General features: G+C 44.1%; 1 protein-coding gene across 15 annotated transcripts in view; it reads left to right on the forward strand.

Moving 5' to 3' along the window:
• The window catches only part of LOC121549955 (supervillin), a 123,399-nt gene that overhangs the window by 58,194 nt on the left and 40,196 nt on the right, over window positions 1-25,009 (forward strand). For 4 of the 15 annotated variants that reach the window (XM_045210517.1, XM_045210518.1, XM_045210522.1 and 1 more), the window contains exons 1-6: window positions 1,255-1,768; window positions 11,940-12,003; window positions 16,090-16,181; window positions 17,942-18,008; window positions 18,159-18,310; window positions 19,278-20,058. In XM_045210517.1, the coding sequence (XP_045066452.1) occupies window positions 1,705-1,768; window positions 11,940-12,003; window positions 16,090-16,181; window positions 17,942-18,008; window positions 18,159-18,310; window positions 19,278-20,058 (1,220 nt within the window). In that variant the 5' untranslated portion in view covers window positions 1,255-1,704. Of the gene's footprint in view, window positions 1-1,212; window positions 1,769-11,939; window positions 12,004-16,089; window positions 16,182-17,941; window positions 18,009-18,158; window positions 18,311-19,277; window positions 20,059-25,009 lie in introns of those variants that run through there. The other 11 variants (XM_045210524.1, XM_045210525.1, XM_045210521.1 and 8 more) reach the window with 6 other exon arrangements.

Below are 25,009 nucleotides of genomic sequence, written 5' to 3' on the forward strand. Positions count from 1 at the left end.
TGAGCTTCTGGGGTGTCCTGCTGCCACTAGGGACAGTAGAGAGCTACAATGTTTCACCCATTCATGAAAATGTTTGTTGTATTGGGTGTAGGCAACAGTGTGTTTCTCTATAGGTATTTCTACAACTAATTGGTTTCAATGGTTTGTATTTGAAGCTACATATTAATTGAATAGAACTGATAATGATATAAAAATAACTTCCCCCGTTGGGTCTCCTAAGGTAGTTGGGATTGGTCAGATGGAAGCTCTTACTGAGGTTAATACTGTTATTAGTGTATAGTAGACCAGCGTGTAGACTACAGACAAACGTATAGCGGTCTCACCCGCAGTGTTACTTAGCAGCTCTGCAGTGCGTGTGGTGGTGTGTGGTGTGCCCAGACCAGATGAGCTCACCACGGACAGAGAAGAGTCCAAACCTGCCACCTCTAATAAACTGATCTGACATCACACCTGGGTTCAAGTAGTATGTGTTTGGACACTGCTGCTGCAGTGTTGGGCTCTGTGTTGGGTTCGTGCCAAATCTCAGTGAAGGGAGATGACGTAAAAAGCTAATAATTTATTGGCTGAGGAATCAAAGTCATTGTTTTGTCTCCCTGTGTGTGTACCCTCTCAGTGTAAATATGCAGGTCTGAACTTGTATCCTCTATCCCTCTGACTACATGATCTCATTCACTTTCTGTGGTCTCCCCCACACACAAACACACACACACTACTGCTCTTTTGGATTCTCTAGGGATGGACGGCCATAGTGTTTACCGTAAAAAGATTAGTCAGACGAACAATCCCTTGACGAGCTCCATCGTCGCCGATTTCACATTCTCTCTCGCCCTCAGTCTCTCTCTCTTAGCCTCTCCATCCATCCATCCATCTCCCTTTCCTTTATCATCCCTCTTTCTCTCTCTCCCTCCCACTCTCTCTTTCTCTGCTCCTTAGTTTTGTCACCACTGAGAGATGAGTGGAATGTCTCATCTAGCTGAGACTGTAATTTTGTCTTCTCATCTTGCTGTCTCGCCCTCCCCTCTCACTGCTCTGTAGCGTCCCACTGCTGCCTTGTCACTGGGCCAAGGGAACACAGCAGCACATTCTCAGTACTTCCAGACTATACCTTCCTCTCTTGTTCCCGCTCTCTTTTCACCTCCCTCTCTCTCTGAGTCTGTCTGTGAAGGAGATAGAGGGACAACCAGCCTCTCTGGTCCAATCTGTAAGCATAGCGATGGGGCCTAGCTAATTTCTTGCCTGTAATCAGATTAGCAGGCACTGAGCAGCTTTAGTTAACCCCTGCCTTCCTCCAGTGCAGCCGGTCTGTTTAGTATTAGCCGTTAGCTAGTAGCGTTAGTGCTGGAGGAGACTAGATGGGAGCTGTCGAGACGCAGCTCCACTGACGGCACACAGAGAACGAACGCTGCACTGCTGCCGCTACTACACACTACTACTGCTGATGGGGGATCAGCTCCCTCCCTCCCTCTTTCTCTAACGCTACCTGACTCCCTCCCTCCCTTCTCCTTCTGTCTCTCTCTCTGTGCTGAGGGCAGCTCGTCCCGGGGCACTGACTGACTGCATTTGTTTCTCTGCATCACCTTGCAGTCAGTTGCCTGCCTGCGGGTCGGACCTTAGCACTTCTCTCTTTGCAGCTCTCTCTCTCTCTTTCTCTCTCTATCCCTCTCTTCTTCTATCTATCCCCTGTACCTACCTTGTCTTGCAAGAATGTATCGGAACGCAAACCCGTGGATCTCAAACTACCTGAGCCATGTCAAGTTCTGCAGCCAAGGTAAGATGGAGCTGGTGCTGAGGATAGGGCTTTGGGCTGGGACTGAGGATAGTGCTGAGGATTTGGGCTGGGACTGAGGATAGGAGGGGGCTGAGGATAGGGCTGAGGAAAGTGAGGCAAAATTGTCTCTTTTTAACTGGCCCCATTTCCAGTTGTCCTTGCGCTGTCTGCAGCTGTAGCCTCCAAGGACGTAACAGCCGAGATAAGGGACTCTCTCTGACTGCAGTAGGGGGGAGAGCTATTTCTGTGCTCTACTTTCTGTCTCAAGTTTATTTGGAGAGTTTTGTCAGAGATATTATGTGTCCTTGTGTATAGTTAGTGGCACATGCCTGAGTGTGTGGGTCAGACTGTGTGACAAGAACTCTATGTGAAACATAGGCCAAACACACACTCACATTCTCACAATTGTACACAATTCCCACTCTCAGTAATGCGTCCAGAGTGTGGAACTGAGTGTTGAGTGGTGGTTCTGCTTGGTTAACTGGCTGAGAATTCACAACAGGTGTTCCTGTTGCCCCAACACCATGGGTTCCCAGCCATTACAACCAAGTAGGAGAGGCTGTGTCCCAAGTGGCACCCTATTCCCTGCATAGTGCACTACTTTTGACCAGGGCCTATGGTCTAAAGTTGTGCACTATGTAGGGAATGGGGTGCCATTTGGGATACAACTGGGGTCTGGTGGGTTGGAGGGATGATGTGTGTTTGTGTTATTAGCGCATATTTGCCACACAGCTGTGTCCAGACCAATACTTAGCCATCAGTCATTTGATCAGCCTTTGACTACTAGCGCACCGCTAACTAGCTAACGATTCCACAACGGCTACACATGCAATGCTCTTGCTAATGGAATGAGACTAGGCTTTGTTAGCCGTTGATTGTCTTGATTGATTGTCTATAATTGGCATACAGTATTAGTATCTACTGTAGGCTAAGTCTTCTGTTTGCAGGGAGGGGTTTAAGGCTTTGGTTGTCTGTCTCACCTGACTTAGCTACCGCTCCTAGTATTTATGAATCAACTAAACCCTTCACTTGCTTTATCTCTGATACTGGGGGAGGTCAGGGTGTGTGTGTGTGTGTGTGGTAGGAGTTGTGGGTAGTCAGATTTGTGATTTAAGTGATCCCGTTGTCGTTTTAGTGACATTTCTTTTTGGGCTCTCTCTAATTCCGGGCTGCTCTGCTCAGGGTAATCCCCTCTAAACAGGGACATATGCACTTGAATGGACTGTGAGTAATTTCGGCACACACTTGATAAGCCCCATGTGGGTTGATTGCCTTCTCCAAGTATTAGTATTTGTGTATAGAACCTGTTGCATCAAGTCTGTAAATGACGAGAAAGAACTTACTCAGAACAGTAAACGGGCATTTCGCCCTTATAGCGACATACAGTATGTTTATCATGAAATAAACCACTGCGAGAACGCAGTTACAACCAATCAGTATCCAGGATCAGACCTTTTGACATGAGTGGGGGCATATGAGACTCCATTGAATCATGAAATCACTTGATCCCCATGTTTCACTTTACTACAGGGGTATCAAACTCAATCAGCACACTGGCCATATTGAAAAAATACAAAAAATGTGCGGCCCAGACATTGTCTGTTTTGTTTTTACAAAAAAAATTACGTACAACAACTGGGCCGTTTTATTTGTAAAAAATATGGCTCTTTATAATGTCCACTTATGTACATAGGATGCTATATATAGTATTTTAACATATTAATACAAGCGATAAATCACATTTGTCCAGCCTTTGCTGCTGTGCTTGCGACCCTAATCCATTTTTTTTAATAACTAACAAAAATGTAGCTAGGTTGTAACATTTAAACGTAAAAAATAAAACATGTTTTATTTTTTATTTTTATTGCATGGATCACCAGTGTGGTTGAATGCAGCATTGCTGTATGGTGCACTCAAAATGTATTGTAGTTGAGTAGCCAGCCTAGGCTACTGCTCAAATGTTGCTGTAATAGGCCTACATGTTTTTTTGTTGTTGCAAGTTTTGGTTTTTGGTTATTCATTGTCAAGCTTTAGAAACTGAAGCCAGACTGTTACATTTTAGTAGCCTAGCTAGGACTGTGGCATGTGTCTGTACACTTTCCCTCTGTGCGCTGTAAATGGGACACACGAAAGCAGCATACCACCCTGCATCCCACTGCTGGCTTGCCTCTGAAGCTAAGCAGGGTTGGTCCTGGTCGGTTCCTGGATGGGAGACCAGATGCTGCTGGAAGTGGTGTTGGAGGGCCAGTAGGAGGCACTCTTTCCTCTTGTAAAAAAAAAAAAAGAATTTGCCCTGTGTAGGGTGCCGTCTTTTGGGTTGAGATGTTAAACGGGTGTCCTGACTCTCTGTGGTCACTAAAGATCCCATGGTACTTATCGTAAGAGTAGGGGTGTTAACCCCGGTGTCCTGGCTAAATTACTAATCTGGTCCTCATATCCATCATTGCCACCTAATCATTCCCAGCTTCCAATTGGCTCATTCATCCCTCCTCTCCCCTGTGACTATTCCCCAGGTCGTTCCTATAAATGAAAATGTGCTCTGTCAACTTACCTGGTAACACGAAAGCAGTGCAATTGAATTCACCGATGCAAGTGCATAATAATGGTGCCAGAGGAGATGGCTGTCATTTTACGGGCTGCTAACCAATTGTGCTATTGTGTTTTTTCACGTTATTTGTAACTTATTTTGTACATAATGTTTCTGCCACCGTCTCTTATGACCGAAAAGATCTTCTGGATATCAGGACAGAGATTACTTCAGACACCCGACAAGGCCCAAATCCCGTCATTCACAGGAGAAAGAGACTGAGATATCGGGGACGTAGGTTGGGGTGCCTTGTAAGGATCCGACGGTGAGTGGGTAATCTGCCTCTACCATCAGTCCTATTAGCCAACATACAATCATTGGATAATGAAATGGATGAGCTCCGATCAAGAATATCCTACCAACATGACATTAAAAACTGTAATATCTTAATTTTCACCGTGTCGTGGCTGAACGACGACATGGATAACATACAGCTGGCGGGGTTTTCGGTGCACCGGCAAGATAGGGGTGGCGGTCTGTGTACATTTGTAAATAACAGCTGGTGCACGAAATCTAATATTAAGGAAGTCTCGAGTTTTCATCTCTATTTTTTCGTAGCTGTCTATTTACCACCACAAACCGATGCTGGCACTAAGACCGCACTCAACGAGCTGTATAAGGCCATAAGCAAACAAGAAAATGCTCATCCAGAGGCAGCGCTCCTAGTGGCCAGGGACTTGAATGCAGGGAAACTTAAATCTGTTTTACCTAATTTCTACCAGCATGTTAAATGTGCAACCAGAGGAAAATAAAAACTCTAGACCACCTTTACTCCACACACAGAGACGCGTACAAAGCTCGCCCTCCATTTGGCAAATCTGACCATAATTCTATCCTCCTGATTCCTGCTTACAAGCAAAAACTAAAGCAGGAAGCACCAGTGACTCAGTCAATAAGATACAGAAGAGAGCCCTATTTGGCAAAATACCAATTCCATACTATGGCAAGAACAGCTAAAAGCAAAGAGAAATGACAGTCCATCATTACTTTAAGACATGTAGGTCAGTCAAAGTTCTTTGAAATTTTCCATATTGAAAGTTTCTTCAAGTGCAGTCGCAAAAACCATCAAGCGCTATGAATGATGAAACTGGCTCTCATGAGGACCGCCACAGGAATGGAAGACCCAGAGTTACCTCTGCTGCAGAGGATAAGTTCATTAGAGTTACCAGCCTCAGAAATTGCAGCCCAAATAAATGCTTCAGAGTTCAAGTAACAGACACATCTCAACATCAACTGTTCAGAAGAGACTGTGTGAATCAGGCGTTCATGGTCGAATTGCTGCAAAGCACCCACTACTAAAGGACACCAATAAGAAGAAGAGACTCGCTTGGGCCAAGAAACACGAGCAATGGACATTAGTCCGGTGGAAATTTGGCCTTTGGTCTGGAGTACAAATTTTAGATTTTTAGTTCCAACCGCCGTGTCTTTGGTGAGACGTGGTGTGGGTGAACGGATGATCTCTGCATGTGGAGGTGTTATGGTGTGGGGGTGCTTTGCTGGTGACACAGTCTGTGATTTATTTAGAATTCAAGGCACACTTAACCAGCAAACCATCTGATTTGGTCTTAGTGGGACTATCATTTGTTTTTCAACAGGATAATGACCCAACACACCTCCAGGCTGTGTAAGGGCTATTTTACCAAGAAGGAGAGTGATGGAGTGCTGCATCAGATGTCCTTGCCTCCACAATCCCTGACCTCAACCAAATTGAGATGGTTTGGGATGAGTCGGACCGCAGAGTGAAGGAAAAGCAGCCAACAAGTGCTCAGCATATGTGGGAACTCCTTCAATACTGTTGGGAAAGCATTCCAGGTGAAGCTGGTTGAGAGAATGCCAAGAGTGGGCAAAGCTGTCATCAAGGCAAAGGGTGGCTATTTGAAGAATCTCAAATATAAAATATAAAATATATATTTTGATTTGTTTAACACTTTTCTGGTTACTAAATGATTCCATATGTGTTATTTCATAGTTTTGATGTCTTCACTATTATTCTACAATGTAGAAAATAGTAAAAATAAAGAAAAACCCTTGAATGAGTAGGTGTTCTAAAACTTTTGACCGGTAGTGTACATACCCCAACCAGAAGACATGGATTACAGGCAACATCCGCACTGAGCTAAACGATGAGACCGCCTATAGGGGAGGAGGTCAGAGACCTGGTCGTGTGGTGCCAGTATAACAAACTCTCCTTCAACGTGATCAAGACAAAGGAAAAGGAGGGCCAAGCATGCCCGCATTCTCATCGACGGGACTGTAGTTGAGCAATTTGAGAGCTTCAAGTTCCTTGCTGTCCACATCACCAACAAACTATCATGGTCCAAACACACCAAGACAGTCGTGGAGAGGGCACGACGAAGCCTATTCCCCCTCAGGAGACTGAAAAGATTTGGCATGGGTCCTCAGATCCTCAAAAAGGCCTACAGCTGCACCATCGAGAGCATCCTGACTGGTTGCATCACTGCCTGGTATGGCAACTGCTCGGGCTCCGACCACAAGGCACTACAGAGGGTAGTGTGTACGGCCCAGTACATCACTGGGGCCAAGCTTCCTGCCATCCAGGACCTCTATACCAGGCGGTGTCAGAGGAAGGCCCTAAAAATTGTCAAACTCTTAGTCGTAGACCGTTTTCTCTGCTACCGCATGGCAAGCGGAACCGGAGCGCCAAGTCTAGGTCCAAAAGGCTTCTTAACAGCTTCTTCCCCAAGCCATAAGACTCCAGAATAGCTAATCAAATGGCTACCCGGACTATTTACAATGTCCCACCCCCTCTTTTTACGCGGCTGCTACTCTGTTTATTATCTATGCATAGTCACTTTACCTCTACCCACATGTATATATTACCTCGACTAACCTGTGCCACCGCAAATTGACTTTGTACCGGTACCCCCTGTATATAGCCTCGCTACTGTTATTTTACTGCTGCTCTTTAATTATTGATTTTTCTTCTAAAATGTTGACTTATCTATTTTTTACTTAACTTATTTTTCTTAACTGCATTGTTGGTTAAGGTCTTGTAAGTAAGCATTTCACTGTAAAGTCTACACCTGTTGTATTCGCCACATGTGACAAATAATGTGATTTGATTTGATCAGGCTGTAATTTCATAAAGTAGATGACTCCGCTGTTGACTCATTTATACTTGCTTGTGTGTCCTACAGTGAGGGGGAAAAAGTATTTGATCCCCTGCTGATTTTGTACGTTTGCCCACTGACAGACATGATCAGTCTATAATTTTAATGGTAGATTTATTTGAACAGTGAGAGACAGAATAACAACAAAAAAATCCAGAAAAACTCATGTCAAAAATGTTATAAATTTATTTGCATTTTAATAAGGGAAATAAGTATTTGACCCCTCTGCAAAACATGACTTAGTACTTGGTGGCAAAAACCCTTGTTGGCAATCACAGAGGTCAGACGTTTCTTGTAGTTGGCCACCAGGTTTGCACACATCTCAGGAGGGATTTTGTTTCACTCCTCTTTGCAGATCTTCTCCAAGTCATTAAGGTTTCGAGGCTGACGTTTGGCAACTCGAACCTTCAGCTCCCTCCACAGATTTTCTATGGGATTAAGGTCTGGAGACTGGCTAGGCCCTCCAGGACCTTAATGTGCTTCTTCTTGAGCTACTCCTTTGTTGCCTTGGCCGTGTGTTTTGGGTCATTGTCATGCTGGAATACCCATCCACGACCCATTTTCAATGCCCTGGCTGAGGGAAGGAGGTTCTCACCCAAGATTTGACGGTACATGGCCCCGTCCATCGTCCCTTTTGATGCGGTGAAGTTGTCCTGTCCCCTTAGCAGAAAAACACCCCCAAAGCATAATGTTTCCACCTCCATGTTTGACGGTGGGGATGGTGTTCTTGGGGTCATAGGCAGCATTCCTCCTCCTCCAAACACGGCGAGTTGCCCTGTATATGTGCTTTCTTGAGCAGGGGGACCTTGTGGGCGCTGCAGGATTTCAGTCCTTCACGGCGTAGTGTGTTACCAATTGTTTTCTTGGTGACTATGGTCCCAGCTGCCTTGAGATCATTGACAAGATCCTCCCGTGTAGTTCTGGGCTGAGTCCTCACCGTTCTCATGATCATTGCAACTCCACGAGGTGAGATCTTGCATGGAGCCCCAGGCCGAGGGAGATTGACAGTTATTTTGTGTTTCTTCCATTTGCGAATAATCGCACCAACTGTTGTCACCTTCTCACCAAGTTGCTTGGCGATGGTTTTGTAGCCCATTCCAGCCTTGTGTAGGTCTACAATTTTTCCCTGACATCCTTGGAGAGCTCTTTGGTCTTGGCCATGGTAGAGAGTTTGGAATCTGATTGATTGCTTCTGTGGACAGGTGTCTTTTATACAGGTAAAAAGCTGAGATTAGGAGCCCTCCCTTTAAGAGTGTGCTCCTAACCTCAGCTCGTTACCTGTATAAAAGACATCTGGGAGCCAGAAATCTTTCTGATTGAGAGGGGGTCAAATACTTATTTCCCTCATTAAAATGCAAATCAATTTATAACATTTTTGACATGCGATTTTCTGGAATTTTTTGTTGTTATTCTGTCTCTCACTGTTCAAATAAACCTACCATTAAAATTATAGAATGATCATTTCTTTGTCAGTGGGCAAACGTACAAAATCAGCAGGGGATCAAATACTTTTTTCCCTCACTGTATTGTCCTTTTTAGTAGTAATTTATACCCACGTGTGAATCTTTTATCTTAACTATTTGACAATCAAGATTTACATTTTATGTAGGCTACAGCAATGACCCGTTGGAACCTAAACTTTTCATGGACATTTAGCCTACAACACGTTTAAACTTTCAGTCCGGTAGAAGATTTGGTCAGTGCCATTAGTGATGACATGACACAGTGCACTGGCTGAGTATGGGAGGAGGGGGGTGTGTGTGTGTGTGGCAATGTTGGCAGTGCTTGCTGTGACTTGTAGTGCATCGTGGGCGATATGGAAGCGGGCCAAAATGAATTGACGATAGGACGGATAGAAATGTGTCACGGGCTGGATTTGGCCCGTGGGCCGTGCTTGACGCAGTCTTTAATAGCTCTGTGTACATGTGTGATGGTGTGAATTTTTTTTCACACATTCTTCTAACACCAAAGGGTTCGGGACATCTCTGATCATTGTAGTGGTTTTCTGCCTGTGTGTGGAACGTGTAATGCAGGAAGCACCCTCCTTTCTTTCTGTAAGGGTTCCTGTGCTCTATTGCCTACATGCTCTTATCCAGGCATTAAAAGTAACACAGGGCTGCTTCTGATCTGATGGTTCTCCATTCCCCCTGTAGGGCTCAACATGTTGACTCATCCAGCACCATTAACACCATGACCTCAACAGCTAAATGTTGTTTTAAACTACAGTGATACTGGGTTATAAAGGCTAATCCTAATCTGTTTGTGCTGTCTTGCCCATTCCTATGGTCATTATCATTCGTTGTCAATGACCGTAGGAAACAGGCTAACTCCAGTTAATTCTCTTACCTACCTTGATAGACAAGATTAATGGAGGTGTACCTACATTACATTTTACATTTGAGTCATCTAGCAGACGCTCTTATCCAGAGCGACTTAGTGAGTGCATACATTTTTCATACTGGCCCCCCGTGGGAATCGAACCCACAACCCTGGCGTTGCAAGCGCCATGCTCTACCAACTGAGCTACAGGAGGCCTGAATACATTGTTGTTTTCCTTCTCTGATATCACTCTGTCACTTTATCAGCTGGTAAGATGACCTGTAGGCTACGATGTAAGGGGGATGGCTAAGGCCTGAACTAGTATGTGTTTACCGGAAACTCCCCAGCTGAAATAATAAAACTAGTCTCATACCAAAACACATCTCGCCGTAGGGACTCTTCTTTCCCCTCCCTTCTCAAATGATGTTTTCCCAAAGCGGGGGATTTTAAACTTCATCCAAATATCCTTAATATGGACTAACAGATCTGGAATGGCGGGTGGTTTCGGGGGGGTTAGTGTTATTGGGAGGGGTGTGGTGCGCGCCCCTGAGGTGAACTCGGGGGAGGGGAGGGGGGACAGGCAAAGTGGAAACACATGTGTTCTCTTTCTGTCCCACAGAGTGAGTGAGTCAGTCAGTCCAGCCCTTGTCCGTGTTCAGTAGGGTCATATTCATTAGGGCACAATATAGCAAAACCTTTTGCAACGGAAACAAAACAAGTGTTTCTTATTTGACAAGTTCAGGTAGTCCCTCTGTTTCAGTCAGTTTTCATCCGTTTGGTACCCAGTGAATATGACCCAGGGCACAATGTTGTAGGAACGTTCAGATTTGAGATGTTAAATAGAGCAAACATGTCTCTGTTAATGAACCATGTCAGGTCTATTCATGGCATTTCTATCTGCAACGTTCCACAGTGTTGAGCCTACTGAACAGGACCCCACTGCTGTATAACCAACCACACTGAGGTCTAGAACTCTACAAAGCATTGAGCGTTCTTTAACAGGGCACGGTAACATCCAGCATCCACTTATATTAGGCCTCTACTTTGTAGGAATAATGGTGTTTTTTTTCCTGAGGAGGTCTCATTTACTTCACATAGCTACCCATTATAATCAGCCTGCTAATAGACTACAGACTGGAGATGGGTGATAACGGTCACTGTTTTATGTCTTGATGGCCATGCTATCGCAACAATGACATTATACAGTTTCCACCGTTTTAGTTTTTCTATGCCTAAGATTGTTTTGCACATATTAAAGGCTGCTGCTATCTTCATGTTATTAGGGCAGAGCTTGACAACTGTCTCTGCATTGCTGGTAGCTGAGTATAATGTGTTGTGATGACAAGTTAGACAAGGCTAATCTGTCACCTGTGTGAGGGTTGGTCACCATGTTTTTAATTTTAGAGTTGCTTGTATCGCTCCTCTGTATTCTGCACTCAGAGAGATGCCTCTATGCGCACACTCATGCAGACACTACACACACGCACACACTACACCCACAACCTTGACGTGTGATCAGACCTTAAAGCATGCATCCATCTCAATGAAACGCAATCAATCAATCCTCTATTGCCTTGAGCTGTGACCTCATAGCGACAAGCCACTTTAGATGGAGCCATACTGCAATTTACAGTGTGTTGTTGTGTGTGTGTGTGTGTGTGTCTGTGTGTCTTGTGAGGCCGCTGTGTCTGAACGCTCACCTGGTTTCATCAAATAAACAACATTCTTCCCTCCAAATGCCACAAAGTAGTGCACTATATTGGGAATAGAGGGTCATTTGAGATGCACTCAGTTACACATTGTTCTCACTGTTACAACCTTAAGGCTGCACAACTTCTGTTGTTCAACATAATTCAATAAAATGATTTCCAATTTATTCACTTTCATTTATTTCCTCTGTGGTGCGGAAAGTCTACTTGATGAATGTGATCCATGCAGAGTCATCCTCAGAGATGTTGGATGACCTTAAGAAGCCGCGAATACACTCTGCCTTCCACTGTGTTTTTGTTCATTTAAAAACAGTGTAATTAAAGTGTGGTCATTCAAAATTGCCTGTCTCCTCTTCTCTCACGCAAGTGATGAAGAACTCTGGGTATGGTCTAGTAGTCTAAATGGTGTGTTTTCTTTCCTATAGAACTTGGGAGTGAGACCCCCATCAAACTTGGGAGCGCAAGACTTCTACAGAAGAGGGCTCTCAGGTAAGATTTTTTTCTTACAGATAACATCAGTATGAAGAAAAAAAATGTATGCACTCACTTAACTGTAAGTCGCTCTGGATAAGCGCGTCTGCTAAATGACTAAAATGTAAAAATGTAATGTATTTGTGTAGTGTATCGGTTCTGTATACGGGTATCATTGCACTTCTATTAGTCTCTTCAGCCTGTGTAGACCATTATGCTTCCCTGGGTGTATGTCATACAGCAGCAGGCCTGTTGGGACAGTGACCAAGCAAAGTGAGAAAGTGAAGGATAAGGTCACTCTAGTGTGAACGCCACCGCAGCATTAGTGTGATTGCGTTGTGTCAACGTTTTGGCCTGGTGTCAAATACTCCACCCGCCAACATTCATGACTCCACAGCTCTGCATACATGCATCCAGTATCCATCCAGTTCTAGACGTTTACAGTGTGAGTACAGTATACGTTTACAGTGTGAGTACAGTATACGTTTACAGTTCTAGATGTTTACAGTGTGAGAGTACAGTATACGTTTACAGTGTGAGAGTACAGTATACGTTTACAGTGTGAGAGTACAGTATACGTTTACAGTGTGAGTACAGTATACGTTTACAGTGTGAGAGTACAGTATACGTTTACAGTTCTATACGTTTACTCATTCTATGTATAAGAGGGTGATTAGTTGTCCGTTTGAATTCATAGTTAAGGAATGATCAATTGTAGGCTACCCCCAAATAAGGTTTATTTGTCATAATTTACTCAAAAGATGAATTACTTAAGAAGAATGGGTGTGTCGTGTGTTCTTAGCCCTTTAATAAGCTAGTTCCAAACGGCCCCTTCCCTCAGATAGTCTAGTGGTTTATTTCATACCAGAACTAGTTTGTGGTGAAGAAGTCCAACCCACTCTATTAAAAACAGCCCTAGGGATATTTTTCAAGAATTTTCTTTTCCCACTGTTATGCTTTGCTACAATAGACATACTGGCTCTTAGTGTGTGCATATCGTAGATTTGAGTCTGTGTGACTAGATCAACAGATTCTACGACCTTGATGTGATTATTCTACACTGAACAAAAATATATAAATATTTCACTGAGCTACAATTCGTAAAAGGAAATCAGTCAATTGAAATAAATTCATTAGGCCCTAATCTATGAATTTCACATGACTGGGAATACAGATGTGCTTCTGTTGGTCACAGATACCTTAAAAAAAAATAGGGGCGTGGATCAGAAAACCAGTCAGTATCTGGTGTGACCACCATTTGCCTCATGCAGCACGACACATCTTCTTTGCATAGAGTTGATCAGGCTGTTGATTGTGGCCTGTGGAATGTTGTCCCACTCCTCTTCTATGGTTGTGCGAAGTTGCTGGATATTGGCGGGAACTGGAACATGCTGTCGTACACGTCGATCCAGAGCATCCCAAATATGCTCATGTCTGGGGAGTATGCAGGCCATGGAAGAACTGGGACATTTTCAGCTTCTAGGAATTGTGTACAGATCCTTGCGACATGGGGCTGTGCATTATCATGCTGAAACATGAGGTGATGGTGGCGGATTAATGGCACGACAATGGGCCTCAGGATCTCGTAATGGCATCTCTGTGCATTCAAATTGCCATCGATAAAATACAGTTGTGCTCGTTGTCCGTAGCTTATGCCTGCCCATACCATAACCCCACTGCCACCATTGGGCACTCTGTTCACGATGTTGACATCAGCAAACCGCTCGCCCACACGACACCATCTGTCCGGTACAGTTGAAACTGTGATAAATCTGTGAAGAGCACACTTCTCCAGCATGCCAGTGGCCATCGAAGGTGAGCATTTGCACACTGCAGTCAGATCAAGACCCTGGTGAGGATGACGAGAACGCAGATGAGCTTCCCTGACGGTTTCTGACAGTTTGTGCAGAAATTCTTCGGTTGTGCAAATCCAGTTTCGTCAGCTGTCCGTGTGGCTTCTTTGACGATCCCACAGGTGAAGAAGCCGGATGTGGAGGTCCTGGGCTGGCGTGATTACACGTGGTCTGGGGTTGTGAGGCAGTTTGGACCTAGTGCCAAATTCTCTAAAATGACGTTGGAGGCAGGTCATGGTAGAGAAATTAACGTTCAGTTCTCTGGCAACAGCTCTGGTGGACATTCCTGCAGTCAGCATTCCAATTGCACGCTCCCTCAAAATTTGAGACATCTGTGGCATTGTGTTGTGTGACAACTGCACATTTTAGTGGCCTTTTATTGTCCCCAGCACAAGGTGTACCTGTGTAATGGTAATGCTGTTTAATCAGCTTCTTGATATGCCACAAATGTCATGTGGATGGATTATCTTGGCAAAGGAGAAATGCTCACTACCAGGGATGTAAACAAATTTGTGTAGAAAATTTGAGAGAAATACGTTTTTTATGCATATGGAAATTGCCTTTTATTTCACCTCATGAAACATGGGACCAACACTTTACATGTTGCAGTATTTTTGTTCAGTATAATAATGAAAATGAATGAGCAACATTTTGATAATTAATTAATTACTCATTTTTAGTTGGTAGTATGAGCAACTTGGGCCAGGATTCACTGGTAGGCTATTTAGTCTTAAACATGTTTCAAAACAATCTCACTTCCAAAGATGCTAAACATTATTACATTTGGATCACCTTATAACCTCTGAGAATTAGTGATTGGGTTGAAAAATCGATAGTTGCATATCGGAATATTATTTTGGTAGCTATTATAAAGATACTTTGACTTTTTTCGTTAGGAAGCGTTAGCTAGCGCTAATCGACTGTCCTGCGTCAAACCTCCGGGATTTTTCATCCTAGACCTATAGCTGGTTCTCAGTCTTCTTTTTAAATGGTGAGCCAACATGTTTTCAGCACTTTTATTTCCATGTCTGATCAAAAGTCATGCAGACATATTAACCAGGAATCCATCCAACCATTTCATGCGGATGAATGACGTAATGCATAAAAAAAAGTGACGACAGCCCTTATGGAAGGCAAATCTTTCGGTAATACTTTCCAATGTCGACGAAACAAAATACACTAAACAAGATGGGATCTTTTTTTTGTCTGTGAAATAGATTATGCGACAATTGCGGTGGACACTCTTTTATGCGCAAATATTGATAGAAAACCATGTCGCAGTCAACTTTAAGTCATGCGATTATGTTATAGCCTACTACCACCACGAATTGGAAGCGCATGTATAGTTTATAGGCAGACGAAATAATTTATGACGTTCATCACAATTTATGGTGGTTAAGTACACGGTGATGCGCTTCATGCAAATAAATAACTGTCGATGGTAGGCCATTTGAATGATGCTGGTGACATGATGATCGGTGTTTGGCTGCCAATTATAAAACATATATATAAATAATAAATTAGGCTTGCTTTTATCCATATCTCATCATAGAACATACCCTGTCCACCTCATCAGCAAACTGTTGGCTATTTATCGCAACAGTTGTTGTTTTTTGTGACAAAACCATCCATATAGTTGAAAATGCAATGGAAACGCAAACTTCAGTTTTTTTTTATTCGGTACATTAAAACTTAAGCGCCCAAGTGCTTTGATGTGCACTACAACATCAGGCACAGCATTTTATCAGCTTCAAAGTCAGTTTGATGGAAACACACCTCTGGTGGGATTTTCTTTTATTTTCTATGCAGACATGAATATTCGCATGAATGTGTCGCCAATTGGATGGAAACCTAGCTATAGTGAGCAATATATTTGGAACATCAAATCGCAAAAAAATCGCAGTATCGAATCGCAATACGTATAGAATCGTGAGAATGTAGAGAATCGCAATACATATCATATCTGCACCTAAGTATCGTGATCATATCGTGCTGTTCCCCTTTAGTGCGTTCCTTTTCAATTGCATCCCAAATGGCACCCTATTCCGTATATAGTGCACCACTAATATGGCACCCTATTCCCTATATAGTGCACCACTAATATCAACACTTTTGGGGAGTGCACTATATAGGTAATAGGGTGCCATTTGGGATGGAACCATGGTATGATCAGATTGTTCATTTACTGAAACGAAATCTTCATTGTTCTGACCGACTGAGCTTTCAGTTTTTATTTCTGCCCCCTCTGCAGCTTCCAGAAAGAGTTTTCGTCCGAAGGGAAGGACGACCCAGCCAAGAACACCAAGGATATAGATGTCAAGCTCTTGGCAAACCTCCCCAAAGGTGACTCGGGGGTTAAAGCGTGCTGTGCTGCATGAAACACATGACTATCTGACAAAGGTTGCATCTAAAATGCCATCCTATTCCCGTTCATAGTGCACTACTTTTGAATCCGGAGCCATTGGGATGCATTCTCTGACAACGGAGACTTTCCCAGGGTTATGGGGTTGAGGGAAGTGGTTTCTATTGTGTGACTGTGTTGGTTGGAAGGGTTGTTGTTTGATGGCGCTTGTTGCCTTGATAAAGTTCAGTTAAAAATAATATTGTGGGGTTTTAAGGGAGCAGCGTGTGTGAGTGCTAGGAGGGGGAATAGTGTGTGTAGTCCTGTGGGTTGGTGTTTGTGTTTGGTGCAAATAGGGGAACTGGAGTTTGAAGACGTCACAGAGACTACAACACGGTGAAAAATCGCTGCGAGAGACATTTACAAGGAACTGACAATCTGCAACCCGTCTCAACAATAAAATAAAATATCATATAAAGTAGAGGTGTTTGATTTTTTTCATTCGTTGACGTTTTTGCTTGTGTTCCTGTTGTGTTGTGAAAATTTTATCGTACATAATGTACTGTGCAGTAGTAACAAGCATAAGTTCTAGACTGGGCTGTTTTCTCTCCTGACTACAGTGCAACTCCTGTACTACTAGCTAATGGATAGCGCTGTCTGTCGGTCTGTCCTCCTAAGGGCTTAGACACAGCAATAGCGTTTGCTGACCGAGAGTACTTGGCACCTCTGAACGTAATTTGCGAACCGCGTGCGCACCGATTTTACATGTAGAATCGAGTGAAAATGTCAACGTCTACAGCGTGTTGTCCCTAAAACAGCGCGCTGAACGATCAGCTGACGAACACTAGGTCCACATTCGGTGTGATGTGTTCGAGCCTTACAGGGGAATCTGATCCAATCCAATAGGCCTTTACCTGACGGTGGCCTGTTCCTATGGGTCTGGGTGTATTCTGAGCGATCTCTCAGATGCCTCTATTTAGGAACTAGACAGGATCATTATTTTAAGATCAATCACATGAAAGACAGTGTTTTCCACTAGCGCCAGTTGTCGGCTAAACAGCTGATTACAGACTCATTATCAGCCGGCTACTTTTTCCACTTAAATGAACTAGGCTACTTTTCAATTCACAAGTCAGAAAAAAAGTCAGTCGAGCCCTCTCCCGCTAGAATGAACGATATGCATTGTTTTTTTGAGACCCATTTTGTCATAAGAAAAAGTGCCCATCACACAATTTGTTTGAATTTAAAATGTAACCTTGAATAAATAAAACAAATTCTAGATAAAAAAAAATTTGGGGGGGCTAACCCCTTCGGACCCCCGCCCTCACTGGGAAGATTCCGCATGTACAACCACTTCCTATGCTCAGTCATTTGCAGTTTGGACTTTATATGATCTTTTATTGTTGAGACGGGGTGCACATTTTGTCAGTTCCTTGTAAATGTCTCTCTCAGCGATTTTTCACTGTGTTGTAGAGAACAGAGTAGCCTACTGGAGGAATCGTCACCTCATTATAGTTCAATAACAAGACCCACAAACAAACCAATCTATTCTTGCTCTAGATGTGACAGTAGCCTGGTCCCAGATCTGTTTAAACTCTACATTCAACTCTGTGGGATAATATGAGCTTAAACTGTCCAACCTCGTCTGCTGTAATGCCTTTCTCCTATCATGACTACTGAATTCTGAATTGATAAACTTGATTGACTACTCTCTACTTTCCAGTTTTTCCTCTTGTACCTACCTGTGTTTTCATCCATCCAGTTTCAGAATTGAGGAAGCGTTTTGAAAGCATCAGCCCAAGCACTAGCTGTGACTGGGAAATGAACAGGTATGACTGAGACCTTCAGCTCCTTCAACCATGTAACGAAGCCAGCCGTTATTGTAGTGGTGACTGTGATGAATAAGAGTGTGTGTGTGTGTGTGGCTACTCAGTCAAACGGGTATTCTGTCATGTCACTGTGTCTGACTCTGTATGTAGGAAGGAGAGGATTGCCCGGCGGTTGGAGGGTATAGAAAGTGAGGTGCAGCCTGCCATATTACCCAGCTGCCCCGGCCTGGTGACCAATCGGCTGCTAGAGGAAGACACACCCCGTTACACACGCTCCTCGGACACCTGTGACCCCTGTGTCGGTGAGGATCACTAAACTGCACACATTGTACCTAGAGTTCCTACATAGCTGCATCAGCTACTTACACAACCCACAGAATGACAGAACTTGAGCATTGCCAGAGCTCCATATAGTACATCATTTTCTAAACCCGTCTCACGCTTTTGGATATGAATTTGGTCAATCTTTGCTTACAGTATGAAGTAATTTGAAAGATATGCATCGACTTCATGCATTATATTCACTGAGTGTACAAAACATTAGGAACACCTTCCAAATATTGTTGCGCCCCCTTTTGCCCTCAGAACATCCTAAATTCGTCGGGGCATGGACTACAAGGTGTCGGAAGCGTTCCACAGGGATGCTGGCCCATGTTGACTCCAATGCTTCCCACAGTTATCAAGTTGGCTGGATGTTCTTTGGGTGGTGGACCATTCTTGATGCACACGGGAAACTGTTGACCGTGAGAAACCTAGCAGCGTTGCAGTTCTGACACACTCAAACCGGTGCGCCTGGCACCTATACCATACTCAGTTCAAAGGCACTTAAATATTTTGTCCTGCCCATTCACCCTCTGAATGGCACATATACACAATCCACGTCTCAATTGTCTCAAGGCTTAAAAGGATTTATTTAACCTGTCTACTCCCCTTAATCTACACTGATTTAAAGTGGATTTAACAGGTGACATCAATAAGGGATCATAACTTTCACCTGGATTTCCCTGTTCAGTGTGTCATGGAAAGAGCATGTGTTCATAATGTTTTGTACACGGTGTATATTTGTTTGTGTACTCCGTGGTAATGGAATAGGTGAATGATTGATAACCACTGCCGAAACTAGATCTATTTGTTAATATTACGAAGAAGTTATGAAAGCATTGAACTAATGCTGCCAGCTAGATTATAATGTGTTGTACACTGTGTATTACTTGCGTAGAGTTTTAGTCCATGCATGATGGTCTAATGATGGTCTCTATCTATCCCCAGTTACAGTGCAGCGTTACAGTAAGGAGGACATGGAGAGTCCAGAGATGATGACCCATCAGCAGGTCACTGCTCCAGAGAGGCAGTCCAGAGCCCGGAGCCGGCCTGAGGGCCAGACCATCCCAACTGAACCCATTTACAGCTCTGACTCCGCAGGTACCGACCTGGACTCCAAGGCCGATCGGATAGCCCGCTACAAGGCGGAACGGCGTCGGCAGCTGGCCGAGCGCTACGGTATGTCTCTGGACCAGGAACCAGACGCCACCACCGATCACTTCTCCTCCCGATCTGGCTCTGCCCGTGGTCGCAAGGAGTCTGACACCTCTTCGGTGAGGCAACAGGGCTACACAAACGTCAAGCCACGCCCCAGGGCGGAGTCTGTCGGGGATGAACCCTCCTACACTTCAGGCAGCTCCAGGGTGGGGAGACTGGCACTCCAGCCACAAGGCTACGGTGAGCCTGGCCAGGGGAGACCCAGGGTGGACTCGTTCACGGAGAGGGAGAGGGTGATGAACCTGGAGAACCAGCGCAGGGCAGGGCAGCAGGAGAGGAACATCAACGCCCTCGAGCCGCCGCTCCCCTCTTCCGCCACCTACATGGATGTGACGTCATCATCGCCCACCTCAGCCAAGGTGCCCGTTGCTAATGACCACACCATCACAGGGGTGCCCCCCAGCTCGCCCAAGATGACCCGGAAGTCCTCACTGCCCTCCCCCAAACAGGGGGTGTCCCCTGAGGGCCTGTTCATAGAGCAACAGGCCCACAACATCCTCGGCAGACAGGGGTGAGTTGACCGACCTACTACACTGTCTAGTCCTCTTTCTCTTCCTATTGTGAAGATTCTCTCTCTGTACAGTGTCTCTTTCCCCTTACTGTAAATAAGAGAGAGAGAGAGAGAGAGAGAGAGAGAGAGAGAGAGAGAGAGAGAGAGATCACACACATACCGCGTCTCCTTGATCCCTTTAACAGAGACTCTCACAAGGTCGTCCTCTTGGCAGGAACATTAACTGCATCAAAATGGCACCCTAGTCCCTATAGAGTGCACTTCTTTTGACCAAGTAGTGCAGTAAATACGGCAGGGTGCCATTTGGGACGCACACAATAATTTATAGCATAGAGGAAGAGTAATCTGTGCATGCAGCAGCAGGCTCAGTCAATCCAACAGGGTTTACACACAGCTGGGCCTGGGAGGACTGAAGCCTGAACTGAAGTCTGAACAGTTTTAGTTGTTGCATCGTGTTTGATGTTGCTGCATATACAGTGCCTTCAGAAAGTATTCATACCCATTGACTTTTTCCACCTTTTTTGTTACAGCCTGATTTTTAAATGAATTAATTTGAGATTTTATTTCTCTGACCTACACACATAATGCCAGTGGAATTATGTTTTTCGAAATTTTTACAAATGAATTAAAAACGAAAAGCTGAAATGTCTTCAGTCAATAAGTATTCAACTCCTTTGTTATGGCAAGCCTAAATAAGTTCAGGAGTAAAAATGTGTTTAACAAGTCACATTATAAGTTGCATGGACTCACTCTGTGTGCAATAGTGTTTAACATACAATTATCTGTAAGGTCCCTCAGTCAAGCAGTGAATTTCAAACACAGATTAAACAACAAAGACCAGGGAGGTTTTCCAATGCCTCGCAAAGAAGGGCACCTCTATTGGTAGATGGGTAAAACAAACAAAAAAATACATTAAATATCCATTTGAGCATGGTGAAGTTATTAATTACACTTTGGATGGTGTATCAATACACCCAGTCACTACAAAGATACAGGCGTCCTTCCTAACTCAGTTGCCAGAGAGGAAGGAAACTACTTAGGGATTTCACCATGAGGACAATGGTGAAAACAGTTAGTGTTTAATGGCTGTGATAAAGAAAACTGAGGATGGATCAACAACATTGTAGTTACTCCACAAAACTAACCTAATTGACAGACTGAAAAGAAGGAAGTTTGTACAGAATAAAAAATATTCCAAAACATGCATCGTATTTGCAACAATGCACTAAAGTAATACTGAAAATAATGTGGCAAAGCAATTAACTTTTTGTCCTGAATACAAAGTGTTATGTTTAGGGCGAATTCAATACAACACATTACTGAATACCACCCTCCATATTTTTAAGCATAATGGTGGCTGCATCATGTTATGGGTATGCTTGTAATTGTTAAGAACTGGGACGTTTTTCAGTATAAACGGAATGGAGCTAAGCACAGTCAAAATCCTAGAGGAAAACCTTGTTCAGTCTGCTTTCCACCAGACACTGGGAGATTAATTCACCAAGTTGCATACCAAGAAGACAGTAAATGTTCCTGAGTGGCCGAGTTAGTTTTGACTTAAATCTACTTGAAAATCTATGGGAAGACCTGAAAATGGTTGTCTAGCAATGATCAACAACCAATTTGACAGAATAATGGGCAAATGTTGCACAATCCAGGTGTGGAAGGCTCACAGCTGTACTCGCTGCCAAAGGTGCTTCTACGAAGTATTGACTCGGGTGTGAATACTTATGAGATTTATTTTTCAATACATTTGCAAAAAGTTCTTAACATGTTTTCGCTTTGTTATTTATGGGGTATTCTGTGTAGATGGGTGAGAATATATTTAATAAAAAATTTTATTCAGGCTGTAACACAACAAAATGTGGAATAACTCAAGGGGTATGAATACTTTCTGAAGGCACTGCATGTATTTTTCTGTGCCAAAATGTTCAGGTGGTTGAACAGCGACTTGTAGGATTTAGTTTATTAAACCTAAAGGAGCAGCTTTATTTGTTGCTTTGCTGAACAGTTACACAACCCACTTGAGTCAAAGTCATAGAAAGTCAACGAAAGCCCAGGTTGTGAGACTGCTGATACAATGCTGTGGTACTATATTTCCAACAACGACACTCAATATTAGAGGTTAGTTTAGGGATACTTCATTTGGGATTCATGGTCCAATGCAGTGTCTAGTCTGGAGACATTTTAGTTTTTCTCTCAGTCCTTCAGGCTTATTTTAACAGCCATCCCTAGCTGTAGCCTGCTGGAGCTAAATGTTTACTCACTAAGGGGAAACGATTAGGGACACATGGTCCGATTCCACATCACACCAGGCATCTATCTCGCTCTCCGTCTCTCTCCGCCCTCTCTCTCTCTCGGGTTTCAGAACTTGGCAGCGGCTGTGTTGCGTTAGCCATCAGGAGGGGTGTTGGGTTACAGGGTGCGCAATGTGACTCCTCGGTCAGAACTATGAGCGTGTACAGACACAGATGGGACTGATGAAGGCCAGCAGCACCACGCCACGCCACCCACCTGGAGAAAGAGTTTAGGGTTTAGGACACTGAGCAGCTCTCTCTCTCTCGCTCAAGCGCTCTCCCTGGTGCTCTCGCTCGCTCTCTTGCTCTCTCTCATAGAAAACCCTCTGAGTCACATGCTGTTGCCCACTGCTGGGTGAGGGCATGGCTCTGGATATCTGGTAGGACAGATAAGGAAGGACGTTTTTGTTGCTCCATTGTTATCAAGGGACCTAACGTGTGCCAGGAAAACATTCCCCACACCAGTACACCACCAGCCTGTACCGTTGACACCAGGCAGGATGGATCCATGGCCATACTCATGCTGCTTACGCCAAATCCTGATTCTGCCGTCAGCATGACGCAACAAGAACCAGGGTTTGTCAGACAAAGGAATGTTTTCCACTCAATTGTCCAGTGTTGGTGATCGCGATCCCACTGGAACCGCTACTTGTGTGTTCCGAGATGCCGTTATTCATCTGTTTGTGGACCTCGTGTTAGCTTACACGATTCTTGCCATTTGTCCTTCGACCTCTCATCAACGAGCTGTTTTCGCCCCCAGGACTGCCGCTGCACATGCATTGTACACAATACGTCAGTTGAATGTCTACTATTTGGTATTTTATTAGGATCCCCATTATACTTCCTGGGGTCCACACAAAAAATTAAACATGACATAATACAGAACATTAATAGACAAGAACAGTTCAAGGACAGAACTACATCACTTTAACAATGGCACGCGTAACCTACATATCAATACATCCACACAAACTATCTAGGTCACATTTTCCATAGACGTGTAGAGTACACTGTGCATTGCAATACATGCTGCTGTGTGCGTCATCTCTGTGTCCTATCATTTTCCCAAGCCCCAGTTGATGCCTCTTTTATTGTTCATTTCGATTAACATTCCCGGAGAGGATTTGTTTCATATTTCATTGTTTGTTGACATCTCTCCAAATACCAGAATGATAACTGAGCTCCCAGTAGAACGGAATATCCACTGAAGTACAAGGCAGATGGATGGTTCTTTCTTGGTCAAGCTTAATGTGTTTGTGCTACAAGTGTAATGCTCGGGGCGGTCTCCCCACTAGCCACTCACTCACCCAAGGTGCGTTTGAAAATATACCCTGTTCCCTATAATAGTGCACTACTTTTGACCAGAGCTCCATAGGCTCTGGTCAAAAGTAGTGCACTGCACAAAGAATAGGGCGCCATTTTGGATGCAGCCCCATTGTCGCTGACTCACTGCGTCTCCCATCCCATTGGTGCAGCCCGGAGGTGAAACTAACCAGCAATTGGTTCCTCCAGACCGATTCGGAAGGCAACACCCAATCCCTTATCAACTGGCCCTCCAGGTACAGGGTTTGTTTGACCCTCCCTCCCTCCCTTCCACATTCCCATCTTTTAACCGAGCCCATGCCATCGTCACATCAGACCTCATTCCTCATCAACATTAATGGGTGTGTTGCTGTGTTTTCATTTCACTGACCAAATGATCCCCCTCCTCCCCGCCCCTGTTCATGTTGTCCAATGACTCTAAAGCCGTTTCGATCTCAATTACTTATAGAGTTACTTACAGTAAGTGCTCTATTGCAGTTTCTCCCTGTTTCTCTACTGACCAAGCCAGACTGTCTGAGGGAGGATGAAGAATGATGCTGGGAGTCAGACCGTGGGAGAAAACCCTTTAGTCATGGCTCATCCCCCACTCCTCTCCTCTCCCAGCCTTGACTCAGCACATAGATCTTGTACAGTCTCTATCCCTCAGGCCTACACACAGTCAGAGCAACTTGAAATTAGAGCTGCAATTATTATTATTGCTGAGTTGGCTCAATTTTCACCCCAAAACATTTACTCCACTAAATCTCCTTAGATCTTGGCTAGGGTTGCAGGATTCTGGTAACTTTTGGTTAGAGGATTCTCAGATTTCTTGCTTATTCCCTTGTAAACTCCAGGAATCTTCCAACCAGTAGTACCCTTGTGGATGTTAGACAGAATCTCTACTGGACTGCTCTGAGTGTATGTCTATCCTCAGTCAGGGAATCGACAGGACTTTGTTATTATGGTAGGTTATACGATCCATTTCTGACCAGATAAACCTGTTATCAGCCACAAGTCACAAATGGGTCGTAAATAGACAGCTTTCAAAAAGCCACAAGTGAGGGTGCTGTCAGTAAAGTCACGCATTGTCTGATTCTCTGCAGTAGATCAGATATCAGCCTAGAATTGTGAGCCTAACAGAATAAAGAACAGCTGAATCTAGCTAGGACTTCTGGATTTAGTCATAAAGGAATGTGTCATTCAAAGATGAGGAGAAAAGCAGACACAGTGAGCTAACCTTCCACAGCCAGTCCTAGGCCCTGTTGCCCACCAAATTCACAAAACACAAGCTAATACAAGGAATAGCAACTTTGCTTAACTTTCTTCTTAAGTCTATAGGGAAGGGGAAAATG

The sequence above is a fragment of the Coregonus clupeaformis genome, chromosome 34 (assembly GCF_020615455.1).
Source record: "Coregonus clupeaformis isolate EN_2021a chromosome 34, ASM2061545v1, whole genome shotgun sequence".
Classification (NCBI taxonomy): domain Eukaryota; kingdom Metazoa; phylum Chordata; class Actinopteri; order Salmoniformes; family Salmonidae; genus Coregonus; species Coregonus clupeaformis.